The sequence below is a fragment of the Epinephelus moara genome, chromosome 6 (genome assembly GCF_006386435.1).
Source record: "Epinephelus moara isolate mb chromosome 6, YSFRI_EMoa_1.0, whole genome shotgun sequence".
NCBI classification, from domain to species: Eukaryota; Metazoa; Chordata; class Actinopteri; order Perciformes; family Serranidae; genus Epinephelus; species Epinephelus moara.
Window position 1 is genome coordinate 4,115,150 of NC_065511.1, and position 24,885 is coordinate 4,140,034.

Genomic DNA, 24,885 nt, shown 5'->3' on the forward strand with positions numbered 1-24,885 from the left:
GCTGCAATGGACGACTTTGAACGCGATTTTGAAGAGTTTCTTGTAGCGGACACAGACCCAGAGCCATACCTGTTTGAGCCGGAGCATACAGATGAGGAACTTGGATGCTGAGCGGGCGAGAAGAGAGGCTGAATCCTCCGCTCCCATTTTGCTGCACAGAATGGAATTTGGTGCTACCATCGTTGGGGAGATATATCATCAGGAGGAAAAGCGCCGCAGAGAGTGCATCACAAGGAGTGAAGTTGTGTCTTCTTTTCCTCGCAGGTGACGTTCGGGTTCATTCTCTCCTGTTGCGTGGTAAGTGTGGTCCGTTTGCAAACTTTATAACTAAAAAAAACTTCCACTACTCTCTATCGACGAACTACTAACACTCTCTGCTGTTTCCTCCTCCTTCTTCCTTCCTTCCGCTGTCTTCGTTGGTTTATTTATACACGCGAAACACGTTCTCTGGCTGGCTGGATTGTCCGCTCGGTCTGCCGTACATACATGGCGGCGCAAGATGGCGACCTCTCTAAAGCAAGGCCCTTGCTACACCAAACGAATTTTATTTTATAGCAATTATACACTTATATAAACATATTAATGGGTAGAATATTCAGATTCAGATTCAGATTTGACAATAAACCATGCCAAATATTATACACTGGCCCTTTAATCTCCATTTTTTGAACTCTGCCAATATCAAATACTCCTTTACATTAAGAGATATCATCTGCTACTACACTAACAAAAATAACAAAGATTTTGAATTTTTACTAAATTTTGTAATCCTTCATGCTAAACTTTACATTCACAAACAAAAATTTGCCAAATCTTGCCCCAATTATAAAACCTTCCTCTTAGAATTTGATTACACTATGAAATCCTTACGTTTAATTGAAAACAGTAAAAGTATCAAATTTTTCGCTCATTATGAAACGTTTTTCCCATCCTCTGACTAAATTCTGTTGCTTCTTTTTATTGTCCTGTTATACTGTCTTTTTGTCTGTACCAACACTTTCTAGAGTCTTGGATGTATTTTTTGCATTGTCCCATTTGTGGTGTACCTGCCTGTTAACGCTTTATTGTTCAATAAAGAAAAAGAAAAAAGAAATTAGCGGAGATTTACCGTCTGTCACAGTCTAAATCCTGCTGGATATTAGTTTGTTACTCAGGACTGTCTTAAGTTACTGAATTTATGCACATCAATCATTTCTTTGGACCTCAGTTTTTGTCTTTACATTCAAATATTACACAGCGAGAATTCACCCTCAGCTCAGAATCAAACCTGTCATTTATATATTTATTATTTTTTATAACACTGTGCACAAGGATCAGACTGTCAGTCTGTTAGAGCAGCTCCCAAATGTTTATTGCACATAATGTGTAGGTCTAATTATTTAAATTTTAAAAATCGGTATGAAGTTTTAGACACGTAGTATCAATGACTAATGATCTCTATCACTGATGTCATTGGTCGCACTGATGGAACATAATTCCTATAGCCTAATATTGGGGATTATGTTAATATTTCTGAGTGAGCAATGGTGCAGCATTTCAGTGTCTTTAAATTTACTACATTTGTATCTGAAATAAAGTCACTGAATGCTGTTGAGTCAAGACACAAATAGATGTGCAACATTTTCAAATCTACTGTATTTTAACCTCAACGTCTTTTTAAGTGCAAATCACCAAACGTATTATTACTGGGTCAGACTGTGAGTTTACAGTCATGTCTTTATGTCTTTGATCTATAGCCTAGCCTATATGTTTTAAATCTTCCTATTTTTCAGTTGCTGCCTCCTGTGTTTTTCCCCATCACATTAAATATGAGCAAATATATTATTATATATTATTAATATAATGTAATGTAGCCTGATACACAGTCAGATTCCAACACTTTATCTTCATTAAGAAAATGTAAGTGTAAGTGTATGTAAAATGTAAGTCTGATAAATGATGAATAAACTTTTTTATTAACTTTATGGTTAACTTATTTACACTTTCCTCGCTCTGACTCAGGCTCTTCTTTTAAAGATAAACGTGCACCGTCTGCTACACATGCATTAATATCTCTGCATCCACTGGATTAAAATGGAGGCGCTGTCTTTTATTTACCTGTTGCCATGGTGAATCGTGGAGTCGGAGCTTCATTGATGATGGCTTTTTATTGTCGGCTTAACTCAGAGTGAACATACTCAGAGTTGACTGAACTAACTCAAATCAGCTGGAACCGGTAACTCAGAGTTGGAACCGGTAACTCAGAGTTTCCCATCTCAGGGTAAATCAACTCAGAGTTCAGGGTTAGACTCAGAGTTTGTTGAACCTCCTTCAACACTTACTCCTAATATGAACTGTTTCACATGAAACCTCAAATGCAAGACATTGATTGCATGAGATTAAGTTTGTCTGTATGAGTTTGTAAATGGCAGCTTGTGCCCTTATGTAGTGTGAACATACTATTTCTCATCAAACTGTGATAACTGTGATTAAATTCAGCATATACGTCTGCCATATGTTGCCACCCCTCAAAAATTCCTGCCCCCCTCTTGCCACCCCATAAATGTTTTTCTAGATCCGCCCCTGTGCATCCCTAATATTGTGATGATGTGCAAAGGCAGATGTGGTGTGAGTTTGGCATCTGTCCTTTTGTATTGTGAGTTCAGATTAAGTTTTTTGAGTTTTTTTTTTTTAGTTCAGATTCAGTATTTTCTCTGGAAACATTTTTGGGTTCATATGTTTTATTGTATGTTTTATTGATCTGACATGCCCTTGTGTTTTTAAAAGTTTTCCTAACCTCTGCAGAATGTTTACCTCCACCATCTGTGCCCTTTCTTATTATGTGCAGAGGTCATGTTTCAAATTCAGACCTGAAAAAAAACCACTTTCTGTATTCAGAGAAATTCACCACCAAGGAAAAAGTCACCTAAGGCCAACTCAAAGTTTCCATGTCCACTTGTCCGTGTGACGTAATTCTCATCATCCACCCATGTGCACAAGGGGCTGCACAGACCAGGGGAGATTGCTCTTAGACAACAAGGGAGGGTGAACTTCCCCTAAAATTTCATAGAAGAAATGGTCAAATATGCACTATTGAATTTACATTAAGATAATAATTTACATTGCATTAAACACGCGCTAGGATGCGTTTAACATCATGACTATGAACCCCTTTGTGATTGACAGCGCTTTGGAAATACACACCAGCATCGTTGCATTTCGAGCTCAGTCCCATGCGGATATTCATATATACACGTGTTTAGTGTGACAGTTGTTTTGTCAGTGAATCTTGTGAGTTGTAATGGAGCCAAATTATGTGCCGTTAACTTTGTTAAATGTCGCTGTTGTCCTGTTTTATATGAGAAGAGGAAAAGATCTGTAGTTGCTAGGCTAATTTATACAATGTAAAATGCCATAGGCTTGTGCTAATAACATTAGCATGTTGTATTTGTGGGGAAAATGTGTCCAGATAAAGACAAGTGTTTGTATGTGCATGCTGCGAGTTACAGTGAAGCTGATTTCTGTACTTGTGTTTGCAATTGTCTCTATTAAGCTATGTTTAATGTGTGTTTTGAATCACCTAAACTTTACAGCACTTAACAGAAACCTCAGCTGCTGACTAGTGTTTTGGATGTGTCACTGCAGAGTGACACAGACACACCACTGCACAAGTAAAAATGTTCACAACGACGTAGGTGACGTGCGTCGGCTACATCGTTGTGAGTTGGGTCTACGCACAACCATAAATCTTGCTTGACAGAGTGCCGTCCGGAGTTCTTTATTTCCATAAGCGATATAGCTTATTTTCACTGTTTGTACAGTACACACACAACACCCACTGTAAACAAGGGTTAGGGTGTTTAAACCCATCTGAAAATCTTTGAGGTGTGTTTTGCTGTGGTACTATGGCATGAGTGTGGTTGAAAAATGGCTTCAATTAAATGTTCCTTTTATAAGTTACTGCCTCGCTACAGTATGACAAATTTTATGATGTAAACTTAAAGTGAGCTTCCCCTCATTTGAAAGACCAGCAGCCGCCACTGGCACAGAGTCCCTATGCAGACATCCGTGTGCAGCCCATTTGTTTTTGACTATGTAGACTGTAGGCATAGCGAGGTAAGCCCCAACTGTGCATGCTCCGATCAAAGTTGCTCAGTGGCTCATGAAGGCAAAATAGTTCAACTGCTATATATAAAACAACTTGGATGACCCAGGGATTTTCGGCACTACTTTCGCCCTATGCAGCCAATAGAGCATGGGCACTAGAGACTTATGGAATGAATATAACTGCGTGCATGTCCACGTGACTTGCAGATGTCCGTGGATGATCAGTGCCGAAAGTATGTCCAAGCCTTCAGCGTTAACATGTTGACATGTCCTTTCAGTCCTTCAGTATTGACATTTAGACTAATTTTTGTTGTCAGTTGGAACCATTAACATGCAGTAATAGTTGCGTAACATGTTGCTGTTGTTATTTTACTCTTTCATTTCACCTATTAATGTGCAACAGATATCTAAGTGACTTTAAAGGTTCCATATTGTAAAAAGTCAGTTTTCAGCAGGTTTAGGTGCTACATGAATACTATTGAAGTATCACGATGCTCAATCCACAGAGAAATGCACACTATCTGTATTCAGAAACTGTGCCTTTAATCAATCGGTAAGGACTCCCGTAAAGTTGTGATGTCACAACTACACTATATAAAGGTAGAAACTACTGCTAAAGTGCCATTACAGTCATTCCCTGACTGCAGTGATGGTGCAGAGACGCTAATAGCGTAGATGTGAAAGACCCAGAAGCAATGACCAATTAAAGCAGACTGGGCTTTTTCAGGAGGCAGGCTTAAAGAGACAGGCACTAAAAGGGAGTGTTTCAGACATATTACAGACTTATTCAGGTAGACAGTATGAAAAAAAAATAGTAGTAGAAACCACAAATACAATACAGATATGAACAAGAAAATTAATATAATATGGGACCTTTAACACCGCGTTTATACCTGACTGGAAATCCATATTGTGTGTGACCACAGATTATGGGCTGGCTGCTCATCGCTTCTGTCATGTTGTCCAACCTGCTGCTGACCTGTGTGGCTCGCTGTACCTCCCCCATCAGCTACCTGCAGCTTAAGTTCTGGAAAGCATATGCTCAGGAGGAGAGCAACCTGTTTGATTCATACAGCACTAAACATGCCAAAGAGCTCGCTGAGAGGAACCTGAAGAGCTTCTTTAACCAGACACCACCTGAAAACATCATCACCCCTTCCAACAAAGCCTGGGAGAAGATCTCCTCTCTCTACAAGTTCAGCACCAAAGATCACTACTACAGCACCCTACACCGGTATGTGGAGGATTGTCTAGAGACTGATGACGAGACAATGAGGATGATGAGGATGGCTTCTGTCAAGTCAAGCGAGCCTGCTGATGACACCCCTGCTGTTCTTGATTTTGTAGATGATGGCAGGATTGCTCTGTGATGATTTTTTTATTTTTTTGTATGAACATTTTTATTGATTTTTTTCCCACAAATAATACAAATAAAAACAAACAAACAAATTAAACAACAAAACAAAACAAACAAAAACACAGACCACCACACTGACACATTTCAACAGTCAAGCACTACAAATCACTGACAGCATCACACCAACAAATCAACCATCAATTCACAGACAGCCAGTCGGTAAAAGGGCTCCATGTAAGCATATATTGATCCAATTTATCCAGTAGGGAGTATGTCACCCTCTTGTAAGCAGCTAGTTGTGCCATTATTGTAGTCCATTCTTCAAAGGGGGGTGTATCCGTTTAGCTGTTGTGAGAGCCAAAATAATCCACCTTTCCTCGAAACACGAAAAGTCATTGTCCTGAAGCTCAGTGGTCAATCCCAAGATAGACAGTTTTGCAGAGATTTGGAACTTTTTGTGCAGGACTTCAAATATAATCTGATGGATGTTATTCCACCAGTCCTTAAGTGCTGAACATGTCCAGAGAATATGTAGTATAGAGGCACCACTTCCGTCACATCTCCAGCAAGAGTCTACTGGTATTAATTTCCATTTATAAAGTTGTTGTGGTGTCTGATGCCATCTATGTATTATTTTCAGTTGAATAAACCTATTACCCATTTCTTTGTACATTGTATTAATGTTATTTAAACATGACTTTCAATCTTCAGGAGATATGTCTACCCCCATGTCCCCTGCCCAGTGTTTCTTAACCTTGAGCAAAGGATCACATAGTTGTTCCTGTAATAAACCATTGATCTTAAGAGCAATGCCCCTACCTGAACTTGATCTAATCAGCTGTTCTTCAAATGGGCTGCCCGTAGGACAGGTAAGCGGGCCTCCTAACCATTTAGACAGGGCACTATGCATTTGGACATACTTCCAATATTGATTATGTGGTAATTTGTATATATCCACTATTTGGTTTAAGCTTAAAAAGTGCTTGGAATTGCTATCATATAGATGTAAAATATAGGTTATCCCTGCTTTTTGCCAAATACTCCAATTAACTGTTTTTTTTTTTTCCAATTAGAATTTGCTTGTTATTCCATAGAGGCACATGAGGGGATTTCAAGAAGTCCCAACGGCCCGCTCTGTGCAGTTTATGCCACATTAATTTAGTGTTAGCGATAATAGGGTTATCATTCTGTAATGGCAATTTTGTGCTAAGTAACTCTGACCAAGGGGACAGCTCTCCACTTACTTCAGCCTCTATTTGGAACCAACTTGGCTTATCTCCTGCCTTGTCATTAGGTAACCATATTCTTATGTGCTTCATATTGAAAGCCCAGCAATGCCATCTAAAGTTGGGAAGAGAAAACCCCCCTCTCTTTGTGTGGGCCTGTAATTTCTTTATTCCTAAACGGTGATGTGAATTGCCCCAGAGAAAATCTAAAATAAGAGTGTCAAAATCTCTAACGTAGGACTCAGGAATATTCAGAGGAAGGTGAGATAGTATGTGATAAATGACAGGTGCAGTCATCATTTTAACAGAGTGTATTTTCACCCAGAGTGAAAGGTGGATTTTAGTCCACCTACCAAAATCTGATTTCATTTTCTGAAGCAGTGGGTTGATGTTCTCTCGGACCATATCTTTATAATCAGGAGTTATTCGAGGGTAGATGGGCAATAGCCTGATATAGGCATGGCCTCAGATTTGTTCCAATTGATGCGATATCCAGATAGCAGTGTGAACTCTTCAATACAGTTTAATAAAGTGAGTACGGATTTTTCTGGTTGCGTTAATAGTACTAACATATCATCTGCATACAGTAAAAGTTTAAGAAGGATACTGTCCACTGTGATCCCATGTATATCTAAATTATTCCTCAGTTTCTGCGCTAAAGGCTCCACGGCAAGCACGAACAAGCCCGTCTAATATTATCGGAGCTATAGCGATTTGGGATGAAGCCTGATTGGTCCATGTGAATTATACTTCCAATGACTTTTGACAAGCGAATTGCTATATCTTTACTAAGATCTTTTTATCGCAGTTGAGTAATGAAATAGGTCGATATCCTCTAGGGTCTAAATCATCTTTCCCCTTTTTGTGAATGAAAGATATAACTGCAGTGTGCATCTGTGATGATGTTTTAAGCATCCAAGGATTGTCTATATTAGGGTTAGACCAGTTTGCTGAAACTACATGGATTATACTGAGAACCTCAGCAGGGCTATACTGGTCCACCACAATCGATCACACAAATGTACACACAGATGTATAATATATGAAATATATATTATATAATAAATGTGTTTGAGCTTTTTTCTTAACATTTAGGGGTACACATATTAAAGGGATAATTCAGTTTTTTTGATGTGGGGTTGTATGGGTTACTTTTCCATAGTCAGTGTATTACATAAAGTAGATATTAGTTGGCACGCCCCTAGTTTAGAGAAGCAGGCTGGAAGCTAAGCAATATACTGTTTTGGATGGGGGTCAGCAAAGAAAACGTAGGCCTATTAACAAAATAAGTGATCTAGGCAGTGGTAGACCAGCAGCTCCTGTGTTCAGCAATAGGAAATCACTGTTTTTCTTCCGGTCGGCAGGCAGATGGAGTAGATGTGTTTAGGGATGGGTATCGTTAAGATTTTAATGGTACTACTACTCTTATCAATACTGCTTATCGATCCGGTATTTTAACGGTACTCTTATCGATAGTTTTTGAGGAAGAAAAAAACAAATTAAGAACATAAATTGCTTTATTTTCTCAATTCTCATTACGCAACAAAATAGTTTTNTCTATTATAGGCTACATCAATGATATTTCAATGAAATAAATTACTTATTGACTTATTCATACTTCAAAAACAGCATCAATAAGTGATTAACATAGGGGGGATCAAAATAAAATAAATAAATAAAATAAAAATCAACCAGCCACCCTCCTCTGATAAGTAAAGAACAGTCCCTAAAGTGCAGTGAGGTTTACCTGCCACAAAGAGTAATGTGAACGGCTCGTTTCTCCTCTGACACGTCACATACCTGTGTGCCGCCACGGATCGGCTGTTCAGGTACTTTTGGGCAGTCATGACACCAACAAAGAGGAAACTATTGGACCTGGAGCCAGGCTTCTCCGTTGCCAGTAAGCCGTTACCTTGCGCCGCGGAGCACTATGGCCGCCGTATTTGACAGGAATACGTATTCCTGTCTATGTCTGTGACCCCCGTTCAACCCACAACCGACAGGATTCTGCTGCTGGTTGAAATCTGTACTCGCACAGCGTGCTCCTGAATGATTTCTTTTACTTGCACAAAACTATTTTTAGTCGCAAATGCAGTAAATTGCTCGCACCGTAGAGCTCTGTGGAAAACAAATCACTGTAGCATATGTAGCAGGATGAGATGCATCATCCCTGCTCTCATGACGAGTGTGCCACCTTGCTCTCCCCTCAGCACATTAACCAACCAGCACCTGAGGCCACTCTATATAGGAGGGCAGTGCCCATCTTGTCGCCCTCTCGCTCTTTGGCTCTGAGGCCCGCCCACTTCCTGGTCGCCTCACTTCCCCCTTCCCACTGTTGCTGGTGCAAGTAATGTGGCAGTAGCTGTCTTGCTTTGGTACCTGATTTCGCCTGATTCGGCACGTTATTATATTGGTCGCTATGTTTGGTTTCAGACGTTGGATTGTCAGACACCGTGCCGACGTAACCGCTCACGGGGAATCTCCGTTCCGGCGCATGTGGCTTATTGGCGGCCGCGGTTTGCAACCGCAGCCATCTGAGCGTGGGGCTCTCCTCTCCTCTCCCGCATGCGGTCTGACGCAGCCTGATCGGTATGTACAGCGCATGTCAACCTGTCTCTCTGCTCTCACCCTTAACATGTAGTTTGTCTTTTATATTAATTTAGTTTATTTCTTTTTATTTATGGCAGACACTGACAGGTGGGCCATGTGACGCTGCTGATTGTGAACCACTGCTGCTTTGCTTGGGTCTGCTTTGCTTTGCTCCTGATTTGCTGTGCTTTACTGCTGCTTTGCACTGATTTGTGTACACCGCCATTTGCCGTGCCTTGCCTCTGGGCTGTGGCTTTCCTGCCTTGCTTCTGCCGGTGTCAACTATGCTGGCGTTGATAGGAGGCTCGTGCAGCTAAAATAAACGAACTGTATATGCTGACGTTCGCAGCCCATTTTCCTTGGGCCCATATTTTATGTGTGTGAGCTGCGGGGTTAACTCCCTTATTTTCTCATTGTTGTTCATTGGCTTCCCATTTGCTCCTTTTGTCACCACTGGAGGTGCACTCAATTGATTAGTTTCAATTATTTTTGTTTTGGTTATCTGATGTCATGTTAACTTTATTTTGATCAAGTGTCGTTTATATTCTGTTTGAATAATTCTGATTATTTTGTGTACATTGTTCTTGTTAAATTGTTTTGAAATATTTATGGCAGCTAAATTATTTTGTTAATTTGGTTAAGTTGCAAACTTGGTCGCTGCCCCTTTGTTAAAAGCTTTGTATTTATTTTTGTTTATTGGTGATTTGATTATTTGAGTTCACCCCAATAATCGTTTCCCCTCTCCTTTCAGGTGCTGGAAGCTTACGGTGGTGGTCTTGGTGCCCTGGTGGTGGTGTCCCCTTTTGTGTGCTGTGCAACCCCCGGTTTTCATTTGGTTTCCCCGTTGTGTGTTTGCGTGCGTGAGTGACACGAGTGACTGGGGTGCTCCTTTTCCTGGGATTCCTCTCGCCTCCTCATTGCCCCATTCCCCTCCACTGGTAAGCTCCAGCCCTGTTAGTGTCCTCCCTTCCCTTCACATCCCTGTATGCATGGTATTTTTATTAGGTATTTTTAATAACTTTTGTAATAAAGCATATTGTATTTTAACCAGAACCACGTCTCCCGCCTCAAGTAAAACTAACCTGTGTGCCTTGTATTGGTACTATAACTATTTCCTGGGCTAAATTCCCAGGGGGGAGTTGTCTGGCTTCCATTGGGTTGTTTATAAATCTAACCATTGTACCAACCCCACTCGTACGTGTGTGCTGCCACACATATATAAACAAATCTAGCCTACAAGTAAAAATATTAGGTATTCTAGGTATGTTAGGTATTCTAGGTATTTTATATGGTGATGTAACATTAATCACTATGGCTAGACCAGAGGGGGGGAAATCCCACGCACCCAGCCCAGGCTATAATTATGCTTATATTCATGTATTTAGAAGTATCTGAAAAATACACAAATAAAATCACAAATCTGAAACCCTATTTAGTAAATAGGGTCGCAAAATAGCTAATGGTTATTAACTCCACGTGTTGGCTGCTAGCATAATGTTACAAACCTGGACTGGACGTAGATGAACTAGCTGTGCTAGGGCAGCCAAACACTGTACATCTTTCTGTCTGAATATGATGCACTTTTGCAAGGTGTTTTGACAAATTACTAGTGTTGCCGCCCTTACGCGCAAAACATTTGTCACACTTGTGACAACGCGCTGTGTCTGCATCAACTTTTGACCGTTTGGCTCTCTCCGCCATCGTTACCTATCTAAAGGTAGGCTACGAGCTTGAGTTGGTGTAACGTTATGCGCTGTCTTGTGTGTGTGTATGTGTGACTGGAACAACAGCCCAGCCCCCCTGCTCTCCACTCACACACAGCAGGCAGCCAGGGTGAGCGACACAGATCTCTCGTCTTCAGGGAGAATAGCGAAAATTATGATACAATGACGGATAATTGACGGAGTTGGTGAGATAAATGTGCAAGATAACGTTTATCATGTAAAAACAAACAAACAAAAAAAAACGCAACTGGTCCAGGACCGATAGCAGAACCGTTAAGGTCAGAGCTTATCAATGCTGCGGTCTTGAAGAATGTAGCCCTGGGGCTCGTTCAATACGTTCGGTACCCATCCCTAGATGTGTTGTGAGTGTTCCAGTGAGGAACACTAAACTTTATTTACCATCCAGCCCTCCAACTCAAGGGCCAAAATGATTATTTTTTCCCTCATATGTTTCTTTTCAGTTTCACCTGAACAACCCATTTTATTTCTAAAATGTCCTCGAAGAGTGGCAAGTCAGGCAAAAAAGAAGATGCTAACGCTAGCTTAACACTGGAAGCTATCACTGCACTGCTCGAGCAGCACCCTTCAAGGCGTTAGCCACCGAGTTCAAAACATCATTCAGTCTGCTTGACTCTAAACTTGACAGCGGCCAACCTGTCTCATCCCTTGAACTCTCTTCAGAGGACCTTGGTCAGCGAGTTGTGGACCTTGAAAGCATCTGCTCTATTCTCCGGGATGAAAATGCTAGGCTAAAGGCTAAAGTTACTGACTTGGAGAGCCGAAGCAGGTGGCAGAACATACGTATCCAGGTTCTACTGGAATCCACTGAAAGCGGCCATCCTACGGAGTATTTCTCAAAGCTGCTGCATGAAGTTTTTGGGAAAGACACACTACCATCTCTGCCAGATCCAAACCAGAAAGTGGCCGCGGCCAGTCATTGGCCGCCTACATCGCTATCAGGCAAAGGATCCCCTCATCAGAGAGGCACGGCAGAGAGGGAAACCTCAGTATCGTGGCCAACCAATTCGGGTTGTAGAAGACTACAGCCCTGATGTTCTTAACCAGCAAGTGGAATACAGAGACGTAATAGAAGAACATTACAAAGTGGGTCTGAAGCCTGCTCTGCTCTATCCAGCCCGGCTCCGTCTAACGCTGCCCAGTGGAACCAAAAAGTGGATTGGCTCTGTCGACGAGGCACACAAGTACATTGACAGCCTCCCCACGCCATCAAAACCTCCGTGAAGGGACTTTTTCATTACTTTAGACCCATCAGAAGTAAGGTAGCACTGTTCACTGTCCTATCTTTCTACGTGTTCAGCGCCATGTTAACTGATGCCAGTTGTTTCATTGGTGAACATGCCCAATCTTGTGACTCATTTGTGAGTATTTTTGCCCTGCTCCCTTGCCAGACAACCTCTACAGACTATGATTAATATTCACAAGCAAATATTACTCTATTTGGACACTCTGCATGAATATTGTACCTATCACTAGATCTTTTTTTAGTTCTGTTTTTGCATATGACTTGGTCCTTTTTATTTTAGCGTTACTGATTTCTAGTTTAATGTTGCACAAAAATGCTAGTGTAGTAAGTTTTTTACCTGAAAGCTCTTTAACAATTGCATTTAACAGGTTGCATTACGTTACCTCAGTGCTCTGTAGGATTGTTATCTATGGTTGTTATGACTGCCTAAATCTGTTTGACTCTATATCATAAAGGCCTGGATAGACTTAATGTTATCTGTAATAATATTTCAGAACTCACATCTGGTTTTCTAATTTGTCTAAGTTTAAATGTCAATTTTGAGTTGCTGTATCCACTTATATTTAGGGTACTGGAGCAATGGTTAGTTTAGTGCGAGACAGGAAGATGTACTATTACATGTTGTTTGTTCTGAGGAGCTTGCTGCCTTTTTTTTTTAGCAGCTGTCTTGGTTGGGGAAAGTCGGTTGGGGGGGATATGTCACTGCCAGCCATTTTTGATTTCCTTTCATTTTTTGTACAATGCAATAGTCACTCTTCTCTTAAGTTTATTTCTTAAAGAGGCACCAGATAGCATCTTTTCCTAAATATACCATTATGAAAATAATTTGGGTTGCACAGGGTAGTGGCCACAGTAAAAAAAAGACTATCTGCGTTTACATAGGTTAATTAGTGGCTTTGCAATCTTTGTAATAAGCTTCTGTCACCAGGGGCGAAATTTTGCAGAAAAAAATCTGCTTTAGGCAACGCGTCATGTATTACGAAACTAGTCGGTCAGCCAATCAGGGACTGGAGCGAGTTCTTATGAGGAGTTGGGCATGAGATAGTTGAGTCATGGGCACAATGGCAGACGGACAAAGTTTGGAAACAAGTGAAAAACAGCCTAGTGAAAGAAAACGAGCTCCTCTGTCTGAGGAGGCAAAGAAGAGCAAAAAGGAGAGTGATAATGTCTGAGGAGGCAAAGAAGAGCAAAAAGGAGAGTGATAAAAGAAGAGGAAAAACAAGAGTAAACTTCATTCAGGCGTTCAAGAGATGGAAGGCGCTCCGTGACCAAAGAGGCTTAAAAACCAATGTCAAGCTAGCTTTCTCTCTAATGGATCAGTAAGTAACACGGCTAAATGTTAGCTAGACGAGAGAGGACTGTACCGTACTGGCTGCTAGTTCATTCCTAGCTGGCCAGCATCGCAAATCGCTGCAACCAGGGACCGGGTAGTGAGTGTTGGCTGACATCCTCGTTGCCATTCTACGGCAGCCCTCGGACAGTGATACCCCTCTCCCTTCCTTCTGTTCTCTTCTCACGGAGGCAGCTATCGACGGACATCGCCCAGCTAAGTTACGCCCAGCTAAATGAACACTGGACTTTTCACTGCAACGGCCTTAGACTGAGGAGCATCAAAATCAGTTAACGTTAGTCCACACAGCTCTCCCAAGCTGGCCTGGAGAGCAGGGAGATCATGTCGGTCACTGGCCATAAATGTGAGGGCAGCCTTCGTAGCTACTGGGCACCCAGCATCTCCTACCGGGAGAATTGGAGTAAAATCCTCTCCTCCGCTCCCGTTTGTCTGGTGAACGCCTCTCCTCTGTCAATCAAGCCCGGTTCTAGGCAGTCATATATGAGGGGGCAGTCATAAATGTGAAGGGGGCATCATGCTCCAGCACATTTTTGCCATAGGTAGAGCTGACAAATAAAGGTCACTCACTCACTCACTCACTCGCAGGATGTGGGGACGCTGTGTGAGTGCCCTATAGAGGGTGTCAAAGCACCGTGGTCTCAAATGTGCTCACCGCTTGTTTTGTTGTTGATAACAGTGTTTTCTACATGGAATTGGGTTGTTGTTAGCTGTGTGTCCAACCCCCAACCTAAACAAATGGATTGCACTTTATCAGGCCTCTACCCTAAGACCTGTCCAACTTGGGTGTCTCACCTGAAGACTAAGCTCCTGCTGGTATAGCTCTTAGGGTCACTGAGGCACGCAAATCCCCTGACCACAATAAGGTGGCAACCCCTCAGGGAGGAAAACTGAAAAATAAAATAAACAAAAAATGAAATTAAAAAAAATAAAATAAAATATCCTTCATCCAGGCACAACCAACATCTTAACATTTATCTTATTGGATGGCCATTAGGCATCTAAGCATATGAAATATTAATAATAATAATAATTACAATAACCTCACTATAGCCAGTATTTACCAAAGCTAGTCTTATAAAAAAAATTCTCAAACTAACAGAACTAACAAACACAACAGATATAGGCTAGAGCAGAACATTTTATATTTTTTTGTCTTTTTTTTTTGTTGTTAGCAATTTAACAGATTTCTCTTCACTTTGAGCTGCTGAAAGCTGCATGAGTGAAAAGTTAATAAAAGCTTTGTAAAAATAAAAAAACAGCGTGCAGAACTAGAGGCTGAGCGGGGCTTTACGTAGGGGTCTGGCACACACAGGGCATTTGTCGTCAGTATGTGACATGCAGCAGGCACTCATCTCTCGCTGTGCTTGTGTGATTGAAAAAACGTTCGCACTGACAGACTCACACTCTGTGCTCACACTGATATATTTACTTTTGTTTTTTGTTAACTATATATTAAGTATCTCATGACACGAGACGCTACGACGAGTTTAACGGAGCTTCACTTTACTGCTGCATTCTGCCTCACTGAGACACCTGACGCCAATGCATCTTGGCTCATTTGCATACTAAACAGTGATTGGGTGTTTACTGGGGGGAGGGTCTCTGCCGACTGCAGACAGTAGATCACACACAGCCGGCACACAGCACGAAGTGGAGTGGAGATAGATGAGAAAACTTTTCTGTTTTGTGCCTTTTTCAGCCGACTTGATTTGAGGGGGCAAGACATTTGTTTAAGTGGGCATTGCCCCCTCTTGCCCCTGCGTAGATCCGGCCGGGTCCATGTCATTGGTCCAACAGCCCATTGGTTCGACATCCCATTAGTCCGACTGTCCGCGGTGCTGAACGGCTCACGGCGGGCGTATGGTGCGCCGCGACCGGCTCTGGGTCAGCTGGGAAAGGCTTGAGGCGAAGCAGGCTCACAGCTTATGTGTTTGTCACTTTCTTTTTCATTTTAACCCACACCATGATCTTTTCCTGACCCTAATCAAGTGGTTTTTGTGCCTAAACCTAACCAGACCTTAACCACAGGGCATCATGATGATTTCGGAATGGGGATGTCGAACCAATGGGCTGTCGGACCAATGGGCAGTTCCCGATCCGGCCTCGCTGTTAATACACTCTGCCAGCAATTTAATAATATTGATGCCAGTTGTAACATTTGAATGTTTTAGTAGTACATTTGAATGTTTTAGTAGTAAGCCATGTTCTAAGCGGGATAATGTATAGTGAGCTGGTGACTGTTCTAAAATAACTTCTCCCTGTCGGGAGTTATTTTTCAACAGTCACCGGCTCACTATACATTATCCCTTACGTGTCTACTATTGTTTGCACTGATGCTGTACATATTGGTATAATTTACTGTGCGTTGTTTGTACTGGTACTGTGCATTCTGGTATAATTATTTGCATTACTATTTGTTTTTTCCTCAGATAAATCTGATAATTGTTGCTCGTAGGGCTGCAACTAACGATTATTTTCATTGTCGATTAATCTGTCAATTATTTCTTCGATTAGTCGACTAATCATTTTATCGAAAAATGTGTTAAAATGTTGAAAAATGTCGGTCTGTTTCTCCTAAACCTCAAAATTATGTCATCTAATGTCTTGTTTCGTACTCATACCAAAGGGTTTTAGTTCACCGTCATGGGAGAGTGTGTAAAGCTGCCAATATTTCAACATAAGAAGCTGCAATAAGAGTATTTTGGGGTACTTTTATAGTACTTTTCTATGAAAAATGACTCAAACTGATTAGTCGATTACTAAAATAGTTACCGATTATTTTAATAGTCGATTAGTCATCGATTAGTCGATTAATCGTTGCAGCCCTAGTTGCTCGGTCTCTTTACTCATTTATTTAGTATAGTGTCCACACACCTTCTCATTCTACATATACATAGAGGTATACTGGTGGCTTTACAGCCTACATTTTATTGATTATCTGATCCCCACGGTCAATTTGGTCGTTGCGACAGTGCGAGCAACACCGTTGATGCTAGGTGGTGCCAAGCTAAAAAAAAAAACGAATCCTATCTGTTGCCTCTTTAAGTTACTGCGCTCACGTCCTAACCTTCTCAGTGAAGCTGTATGGATAGACACCTTGAATTAGTGAGCTGGAATGATAAGGGTCTAAAGTTTTTTTCACATCTCAAACAATTTAAAGCAGAAATAGCCTTCCTGCAAGAAATCCATATCGCAGTGCAAACACTGGCCGTTTGTTAAGATGGTTGGGGCAGGGTTTCACTCCTCTTTTCAAGCCAAATCCCAGGGAGTTTCGATTATTTTCAGTCAACACATTTCTTTTGAGCCGCACAATGTGATTTCTGGCAGATTTGGTCTATATGTTATGTCTCTGGTAAGCTATTTAATTCACTTGTAGTCTTCATAAATGTTTACGCCTCGAATGTGGACGATGTAGGTTTTTTGAACAGTTGTTTTCATTATTATTGGATCTCAACACATATTCTCCAATACTAGGAGGTGACTTAAACAATTGGCTAGATCCGATTTTAGACCGATGCTCTACCAACCCCAGCGTTGCAAGTAGGTCGGCCTGTTTCATTCGATATTTTCTCTCTAATTATGGTGTATGTGGTGTGTGGCGTTTTCTGCATCCAAGCGAAAGAGAATATTAATTTTTCTCACACATCCACCACACCTCTTCTGGAATTGAGTATTTTTTCATCGATAACCAACTCATTTCCCTCATTCAGTCCTGTGCTTATCAGAGTATTGTCATTTCCGACCACACCCCTATTGTCTTGACTATGTCCCTTCCTGGCCTCCCCTTCATACTAATATGTCTCCAGATACCTCTGTCTAATTGTCTGGGATGCCCTTAAAGCTTATCTTCTGGGGCAGATTATAGCATACACTGCTCAAATGAAACGAAAATCCTATAAAGAGCGATCAGACCTTGCCCACCAAATTGGAGACACAGAACCTTCTCTGCAGGATTCAGAGAAGTCTGAGCATAACAATGGGGAAAGCAGTGACGAAAATTTCTTTAAAAATTCTGCCGGGAAGCCATCAGGGCCCGGACATTTGTTTGTATGCAAGGAGGAGATGGCGGAAACTATTTCTGCCTGGGATATGGGCTCATCTAATCTCTTCATTCATCGTCATACTTCTACTGTTATTATACACATATGGTTATTGGCACATATGTATACTATCATATATTAATACATACTTTCAACATATTGTACCACAATAGCTGTAATTATAATTATAATATTATTATTTTCATTAATGTTGTTGTAAGCTACTGTCATTACCGTCTGTCCTGCATCTCTCACTGTCTCTGTCTTTCTTTCTGTCTCACTGTGTCATGCAGATTACTGTTAATTTATTATGTTGATCTGTTCTGTACGACATTGATATATCTTGATCAAGTTGCTGAATTTTCAGGATAAGGTGAAAATTCTTCACCTTGCCAGGGAGAAGATTAATCTAGACTTCAAGGGGAAGCGCATCTACATCTATCCTGATTTCAGTCCTGACCTGATGACAGGCGCAGGAGCTTTGATCCCATCAAACGTAAGCTCTGTGAACTCAATATGAAGTACTTTCTCCGTTACCCCTCCATGCTGTGTGTTGCTGTGGATGGCAAACAGCAACGCTTCTTCACCCATAAAGACGCTGAAGCTGTCTTTATGTCCACTGCAAACTCTCTTGGATAGTAAAGTGCCGTTGAGGTGAGGTTGCTGTCCGTGACTGTCGCTAGCAGCTGCTATCACTAGCCTAGGGGCTTTGATTAGCTTACGAAGATCCAGTTAGTTAAACAAAGTGACTTTCTTTTGAGCTCATCTTTTTTTTTTTCTTTTTTTTAAAGATTATTTTTATGGGCTTTTTGCCTTTATTGACAGGACAGAGAGTGAAATGGGGAGACAGAGAGAGAGTGGGGACTGACATGCAGCAAAGGGCCGCAATCCGGACCCGAACCCACAGCCGCTGCAGCGAGGCAACGCCTCTGCACATGGGGCGCCGGCACCATCCACCACGCCACCGACGCCCCGAGAGCTCATCTTCTTTAAATGACGTGATTATTGATATGTTGACACACTTTTTTTTGTGTTTCTCAGTTGTAGATGCAACAGGTAACTTTTTACCTGTCTCTTTGTTATACTGCTTGTTTACATTTCACAGTGTCGATAACATCACTTCCGTTTTCTGGCATGATAGAGACTACTTTTGTGACACTGCCCTCTAGCGGTGGGTATTATTAGCTATTGTTTGTGTTATCTGGTTATACATTTCTGAGCTATGAAAATGTAACAGAAGGTTTTTGTAATCAGTCCGGTACTGCACAGCGAGCCAGTGTAGTTGGATGAGAATGGGGGTGATGTGGTCGAATGATTTGGTGAGGGTGATGATCCGGGCAGCAGAGTTTTGAATGATTTGAAGTCTGTTGATGAGTTTGGTGAGAAGGCCAGAGAGTACTGCATTACAGTAGTCAATATGAGATGTAACAAATGCATGGACCAATTCCTTGTCTCCCCAGTTGCTCATCTTTACAGTGTCTGTCAGGTTTGTGTTTCCCTCTTGCTACTAGCTGCTCGCTTGTTCCTGCTATCAGCTGTTTCCTGTTTATCCACCGCCAGTGGATCGCACATGCGGCGTCATCAACAGCTCCTCCCACAAGTCTTCAATAGCCCCTCCCGTTGCGGAAGGCCGCCTCGGTCTTTTTAAACTAAAAGGGTTCCGCCAATATGACTACCCTACGAGGCAGAAAATTGGGCACTTCCGATCAACTCACCAATCCGGCTCTGTGTGTCTAAATGCTTGCAGCTGGCCGGCAAAAACATTCGCAGAAAATCTGGCAGTGTATAAGAGGCTAGTGATGGGTGGAGTCTGGAAATGTTGCGGAGGTGGAGGAACGCGGTCAAGGTAATATTTTTTATGTATGGTTCAAATGAGAGAGTGCTGTCCAGAATGACACCAAGGCTCTTGACGTGGCTGGAGAAGGAGACAGGGAAGTTGGGAGAAGGGTGGGGGGGTGGGTGGAGGAGTTCAGCGCAGAGGAGAACCGATACCGTCAGTGCAATACTAAGGTCTTTGATAATTTACACCCGGTGCTAATTTAGTACCGGGTTTCGGTGCCCATCCTTAATCAAAACACAAACGAAGTGAAGCTTGTAGAAATGAAATAAAGTTTGCCAGGAAGTGGGGTACGCTGCAAGAGAGTGTTCCACCAATCAGTGTTCTTCAGCACACCACCCTGCCCCTCAAGAATTCTGGGTAATCTGAAAAGTCCTACCCCCCTACTAGGTACTTTTTCCAGGGTAAGTTTGGGGTTGAGGGAAAGTTTTTTACCCAGGTAATTTCGGTGGAATTTCAAAATTCTGGGTAATTGATAAAAGTTCCTGCGGTGGAAAAGGGGCTAATGATGATGTGAGGGACGTGGGTGCTTTGGATTTTGGCCAGGGTGTTTTTGGAACCAATGAGCAGGGCCTCGGTTTAGCTTCTGTTGAGCTTCAGGAAGTTCCTGCTCATTCAACTCCTGATGTCCTCAAGGCAGGTGGTGAGGGAGGTGGAAGGAAGGGCAGTGGAGGGTTTAGTGGAGATGTAGACCTGTGTGTCATCTGCGTAGCAGTAGAAATGAGCACCATGGTGAGGAAGGATTGTGCCCAGGGGAATGAGGTAGATGATGAATAAAGTGGACCCAATACTGACCCCTGGGGCACACCCAGTGAAACAGCAGAATACCTCGACCTGTGGTTCCTCATCTGGACAAACTGTTGTCTGTCAGTAAGATATGACGTGAACCACAAAAGTGCAACACCAGTGATCTCAATTTCAGCCGTGCGTTCCAGGAGTAGTGGGTGGGAGATGGTACTGAACGCAGCACTGAGATCAAGGAGGATAAGGACGGTGAGCAGTCCAGAGTCAGCTGCATGGAGGAGGTCAGGGCTGTTTCAGCACTGTGTTTTGGATGAACACCAGATTGGAAGGGTTTGTGGAGGTTGTGTGAGTCGAGGTGGGACTGACGTTGAGTGGCAATCACCCTCTCCAGGATTTTGGATATGAAGGAGAGGTTAGAGATTGGCCTGTAGTGGTTAAGGTCAGCTGGGTCAGCACCAGGTTTTTTCGAGGTTGGGTGTAATTGCAGCCAATTTAAGAGTGGGGTCAGTGTACATTTGGGTGTGTACTGAAAGTCAGGTTTTTTTGCACAGCCGCTCCAGTCGATGACCAGCAGTTTTCAGCTGGTGAAGATCGGAGGTAAAACAGGGAGCAGTCTGGGTAAAGGAGACTGTTCGGGTTTTTAGGGGGGCCAGGACAGTGAGGGAAGAGGAGAGACAGTAATTGTAGTGATTCACCAAGTCAGCAGGATGATGGGGAAGGGCTGGGGTTGGAGGTGATCAGGGTGGTGAGGTCTGTAGGGTTGATGGTTTTTGATGTTTCTGAAGGAGATAGTCAGATGCTCTTTAACTTTGGATAATGAGGCATGAACATCAAACAGAACAACTTTCATCGTATGCATGGATATCTGTAGGGCCTGGTGAACTGTCAAACAGAATTGCCCTTTGGGACAAATAAAGTTGTTTTGATTTGGTCAGAAACTGTGAACTCGGTGGCACAGAGATTAGAGGGAATGATATCAGTGCAACAGATTAAGTCAAGTGTATGACCCTTGTTATGTGTTGGGAGATTGACATAATACTAAGACAGTCAAGGAGTGAGATGAAATCATTGGCAAAATGGTTGGATGGGTCATCAGTGTGGATATTGAAGTCACCCATGAGAGGGGACATGGCACATACAGATGTTAACAGGGAGGAGAATTCAGTCAGAAAAACAGGAGGGCTTTGGTGGTCGGTAGATGGCAATAATAATGATGGGTTTGGGACCTGTGAGTTTTACAGTACAGCAGTGACTTTGATGCTCTCACACTATAGCACAGTGAGTCCGCCCCCCCTTCCTGCAGCCCAGGGTTTACTAATGTAAGCATAACCGGGTGGGACAGCTTCGTTAAGCTGGGAAAAGTCATTTGGCTGATGCCAGGGCTCAGTGAGGCATAAGAAGTCCAGCTTTTTGTCCAAGATGAGTTCCGAAACCAGCAGGGCCTTACTAGTGAGGGATCATATATTGCAGAGAGCCAGTTTGAAACAGACAAGTGGCACATAGGTGGCTGTCTTTTGAACGGGGGATAACGCACTGTGATTGACTGTGCAGGTACAGGTGCGAGGGGAGCAGGGCTGAGTGGACCAGAAAGAGGGAATATTGCTTTTGTTGGTGTGTTGTGTGTAATGGAAATTCCGACCAGATCCATGATGGACATATCTTGCTCACCTGAGAATGTCACAATGGGCAAGCAGATCTGGAGGGGTGCTGGAGTAGGACCGGAGACGCAACAGCTCATTTGCAGAGTACCGCAGTGGGAGTGATGCACTTATGATCTATATGAAAAGGTTCATAATCTACATAGTGAGGAGACAGTTTAGAGACTGTGTTATCCAGCGGATTGATGAACCTGTTGATTTTGAGGAAGCTGAAAGACCAGCCGAAGTGTAGAGAGTCCCCTGGTAGCAGCCGTGCCGGGGTACACAACAGCGGGGAAACCAGACACACGCCGCCGGGTCTGAGCTGCAGGTTATCCGGCAGGCTAACGCTGGGCACTGGGTGGGGCGACCTCTGTGTTAATGATCCACAGAAACGAGGTGCCAGGGAGAGGAGGCAGAGTGGCAGCAGACTGTCCTGAGCAAGCGTGCGTAGCAAAGCACACCAGAACAGAGAGTCCAGTCACTATGAGCACAGCGGAGACCTGACAGTCCCAAGGCCACAGGTGAGGCATTTGCCGGCAGGGTTAGCTTCCAGGATACCAAGTGACAGCAACAGTAGCAACAGGCAAGCAGAGACAGTCGGATTGTAAAACTGCTGTTTCGGCATCTCAGAGTGTTATATCCGACTTTAAATAGTAACTAACAGATGAAGCACAGTCTGACTGGACAGACAACATACAGGGTTCAGTGGCTCAGAACCAAACAAACAGAACAGCGGAGGAGGGGCAGCAGCAGGTTGCCAGCGGTCCCTTCATCTAACTGTGTGGATCAAAATATTGGAGGGAAGTTTTCAAACAATGTGTAAGGTCTTAAATACCAAATCAGAACCAAACCCCCTGATGGCTCTGTTTGGAGTCATGGAGGGGGAGACGCAATTACCTACAGAAAAACTACGCACTTTAGCTTAATATTATCTTTAGTACACTGGCAGTGACTGGGAAGGGATCATTTTGGACTTTTTTAATGTATATATTGTTTATGTATATATTGTTTTTGAACTGTTCTGTTCTTTTTTCCTTTTTTTTTTTTTTTTCTTTCACCCTGATCTATTTTTACTCAGTCCATGATGCCAGTTGCTGCTGATGCATATTCCTGCTTACCTCACATTCCTGCAATGACCATTCAGCATTGCACTTTTGTTATACGTTGAAAAATTGCAATAAAAAAGATTTTGAACTAAAAAAAAAAAGAGCAATAGAATGGCTTAATTTTCCTATTGGAAATCACTGTCTGACATTAAGGTAAAGCAATGAAAATACTCTCAAAATAGCATACACTTGAACTGATATTGATTTTTTAGGTGGTACTTTTTTTAGGTTGTTAAAAATGTTTTGTAGCTGACCCCCATCCACAGCAGTAGACTGCTTAGCTTTCATGTGGGACTCCAGCTTACTTCTCCAAACTAGGGGCATGCCGACTGGCATCTACTGTATGTAATATACTGTCTATGGATAAGTACCCAAAACAACCCCACTTCAAAAAACCTGAAATATCCATGGGTGTCTGGGTGTCCTCTGGCAAGAAATCTTGAGCATGAAACACTTCATTTCGTGCATTCTGGTTAATTTTTAGGCCCCAGTTTGTGCCTTTTCATAATAGAATAGATTAGAATAGAAAGAACTTTATTTAGCTGTCCAGCAGCTCATAAAAGACAAAAACAGCAACTGCACTTCCCTTCATCAACAACAACCCGGTGGCATTAAAATAGACATAAAATTAAATAAGTTACGAATAAGTGCATAAAGAGAAATTAAATTAAAAGAAAATTGTCCTTTCCACAGTCCAGTCCAGTTGTGGCTAATGTGACGTGTGTAAGTGTGTATGTGACTGGATCCAGGAGGTGTTAAACAGTGTTTTTGTTGTGGGGACAAAGGATCTCCTGAAACGCTCCATTCTGCAATGCAGTGAGATGAGCCGACTGCTGCAGCTGCTCCTCTGTCACTCCAGGAGGCTGTGGAGAGAGTGTTTGCCATTGTCCATTATAGCTTTCAGTATGTTCAATGTGGCCCTCTCCACCACAGTTCTTAGTGGGTAGTCTCCTGTCTAGCACTGAGCCAGCTTTTTTTAACCAGCTTGTCCAAACGCTTGGTGTTTTTGTCTGTCAAGCTGCTTCCCCAACACACTGCAGCATAGAAAACTTCACTGGCCACCACCGTGTGATAGAACATGGTCAACATCTCCACACACACATCAAAGGAGGATCAGGCGGCTCTGCCCCCTGCTGTAGAGGGCATCAGTGTTAGAAGACCAGTCAAGCTTCTCATCCAAGAGGACCCCCAGATATTTGTAGGTGTGCAAAACCCAAATGTCCTCCCCCTGTATGGAGACTGGTTGATGGGGTGACCTCTTCCTTCTGAAATCCACCACCATCTCCTTGGTTTTGGCTGAGTTAAGGTGGAGACAGCACTTACTGCACCAGTCCCTGAAGGCATCCACAAGGTCCCTGTACTCCCGTTCCTGATCGCTCCTGATACAAGACACAATAGCTGTATTGTCAGAGTATTTTTGTATGTGGTGGGACTCTTAGTTGTACTTAAAGTCTACTGTGTAGAGTGTGAACAGGAACGGTGCTAAAACAGTTCCCTGTGGAGCACCAGTGCTGCTCCTGACCATACCGGGGCACAGCTTCCAAGCCTGACATACTGAGGCCACTCTGTCAGGTAGTCTGTTATCCTGGAAGTCAGGAAGCAATCTACTCCCATCAGTCAATCAATCAATCAATCAATCAATCAATCAATTTTATTTATAAAGCCCAATATCACAAATCACAATTTGCCTCACAGGGCTTTACAGCATACAACATCCCTCTGTCCTTTGGACCCTCACAGCGGATAAGGAAAAACTCCCCCAAAAAAACCGTTTAACGGGGAAAAAAACCCGGTAGAAACCTCAGGAAGAGCAACTGAGGACGGAACCCTCTTCCAGGATGGACAGACGTGCAATAGATGTCGTACAGAACAGATCAGCATAATAAATTAACAGAGAGAGAGAGAGAGAGAGAGAGAGAGA

General features: G+C 42.6%; 3 protein-coding genes across 4 annotated transcripts in view; all 3 read left to right on the top strand.

Moving 5' to 3' along the window:
• The window catches only part of calhm6 (calcium homeostasis modulator family member 6), a 10,682-nt gene extending 4,590 nt beyond the window's left edge, over positions 1-6,092 (top strand). Inside the window, exons 2-3 of one of the 2 annotated variants that reach the window (XM_050045845.1) lie at positions 265-297; positions 5,013-6,092. In XM_050045845.1, the coding sequence (XP_049901802.1) occupies positions 265-297; positions 5,013-5,456 (477 nt within the window). In that variant the 3' untranslated portion in view covers positions 5,457-6,092. The remainder of the gene's footprint in view (positions 1-264; positions 298-5,012) is intronic. The other variant, XM_050045844.1, reaches the window with a different exon arrangement.
• The window catches only part of LOC126391221 (uncharacterized), a 248,074-nt gene that overhangs the window by 186,568 nt on the left and 36,621 nt on the right, over positions 1-24,885 (top strand). The window lies entirely within an intron of this gene.
• Positions 8,435-24,885, top strand: part of LOC126391232 (calcium homeostasis modulator protein 5-like) — a 42,444-nt gene continuing 25,993 nt past the window's right edge. Inside the window, exons 1-2 of the mRNA XM_050045855.1 lie at positions 8,435-9,258; positions 10,010-10,196. Of these exons, the coding sequence (XP_049901812.1) occupies positions 9,089-9,258; positions 10,010-10,196 (357 nt within the window). The 5' untranslated portion in view covers positions 8,435-9,088. The remainder of the gene's footprint in view (positions 9,259-10,009; positions 10,197-24,885) is intronic.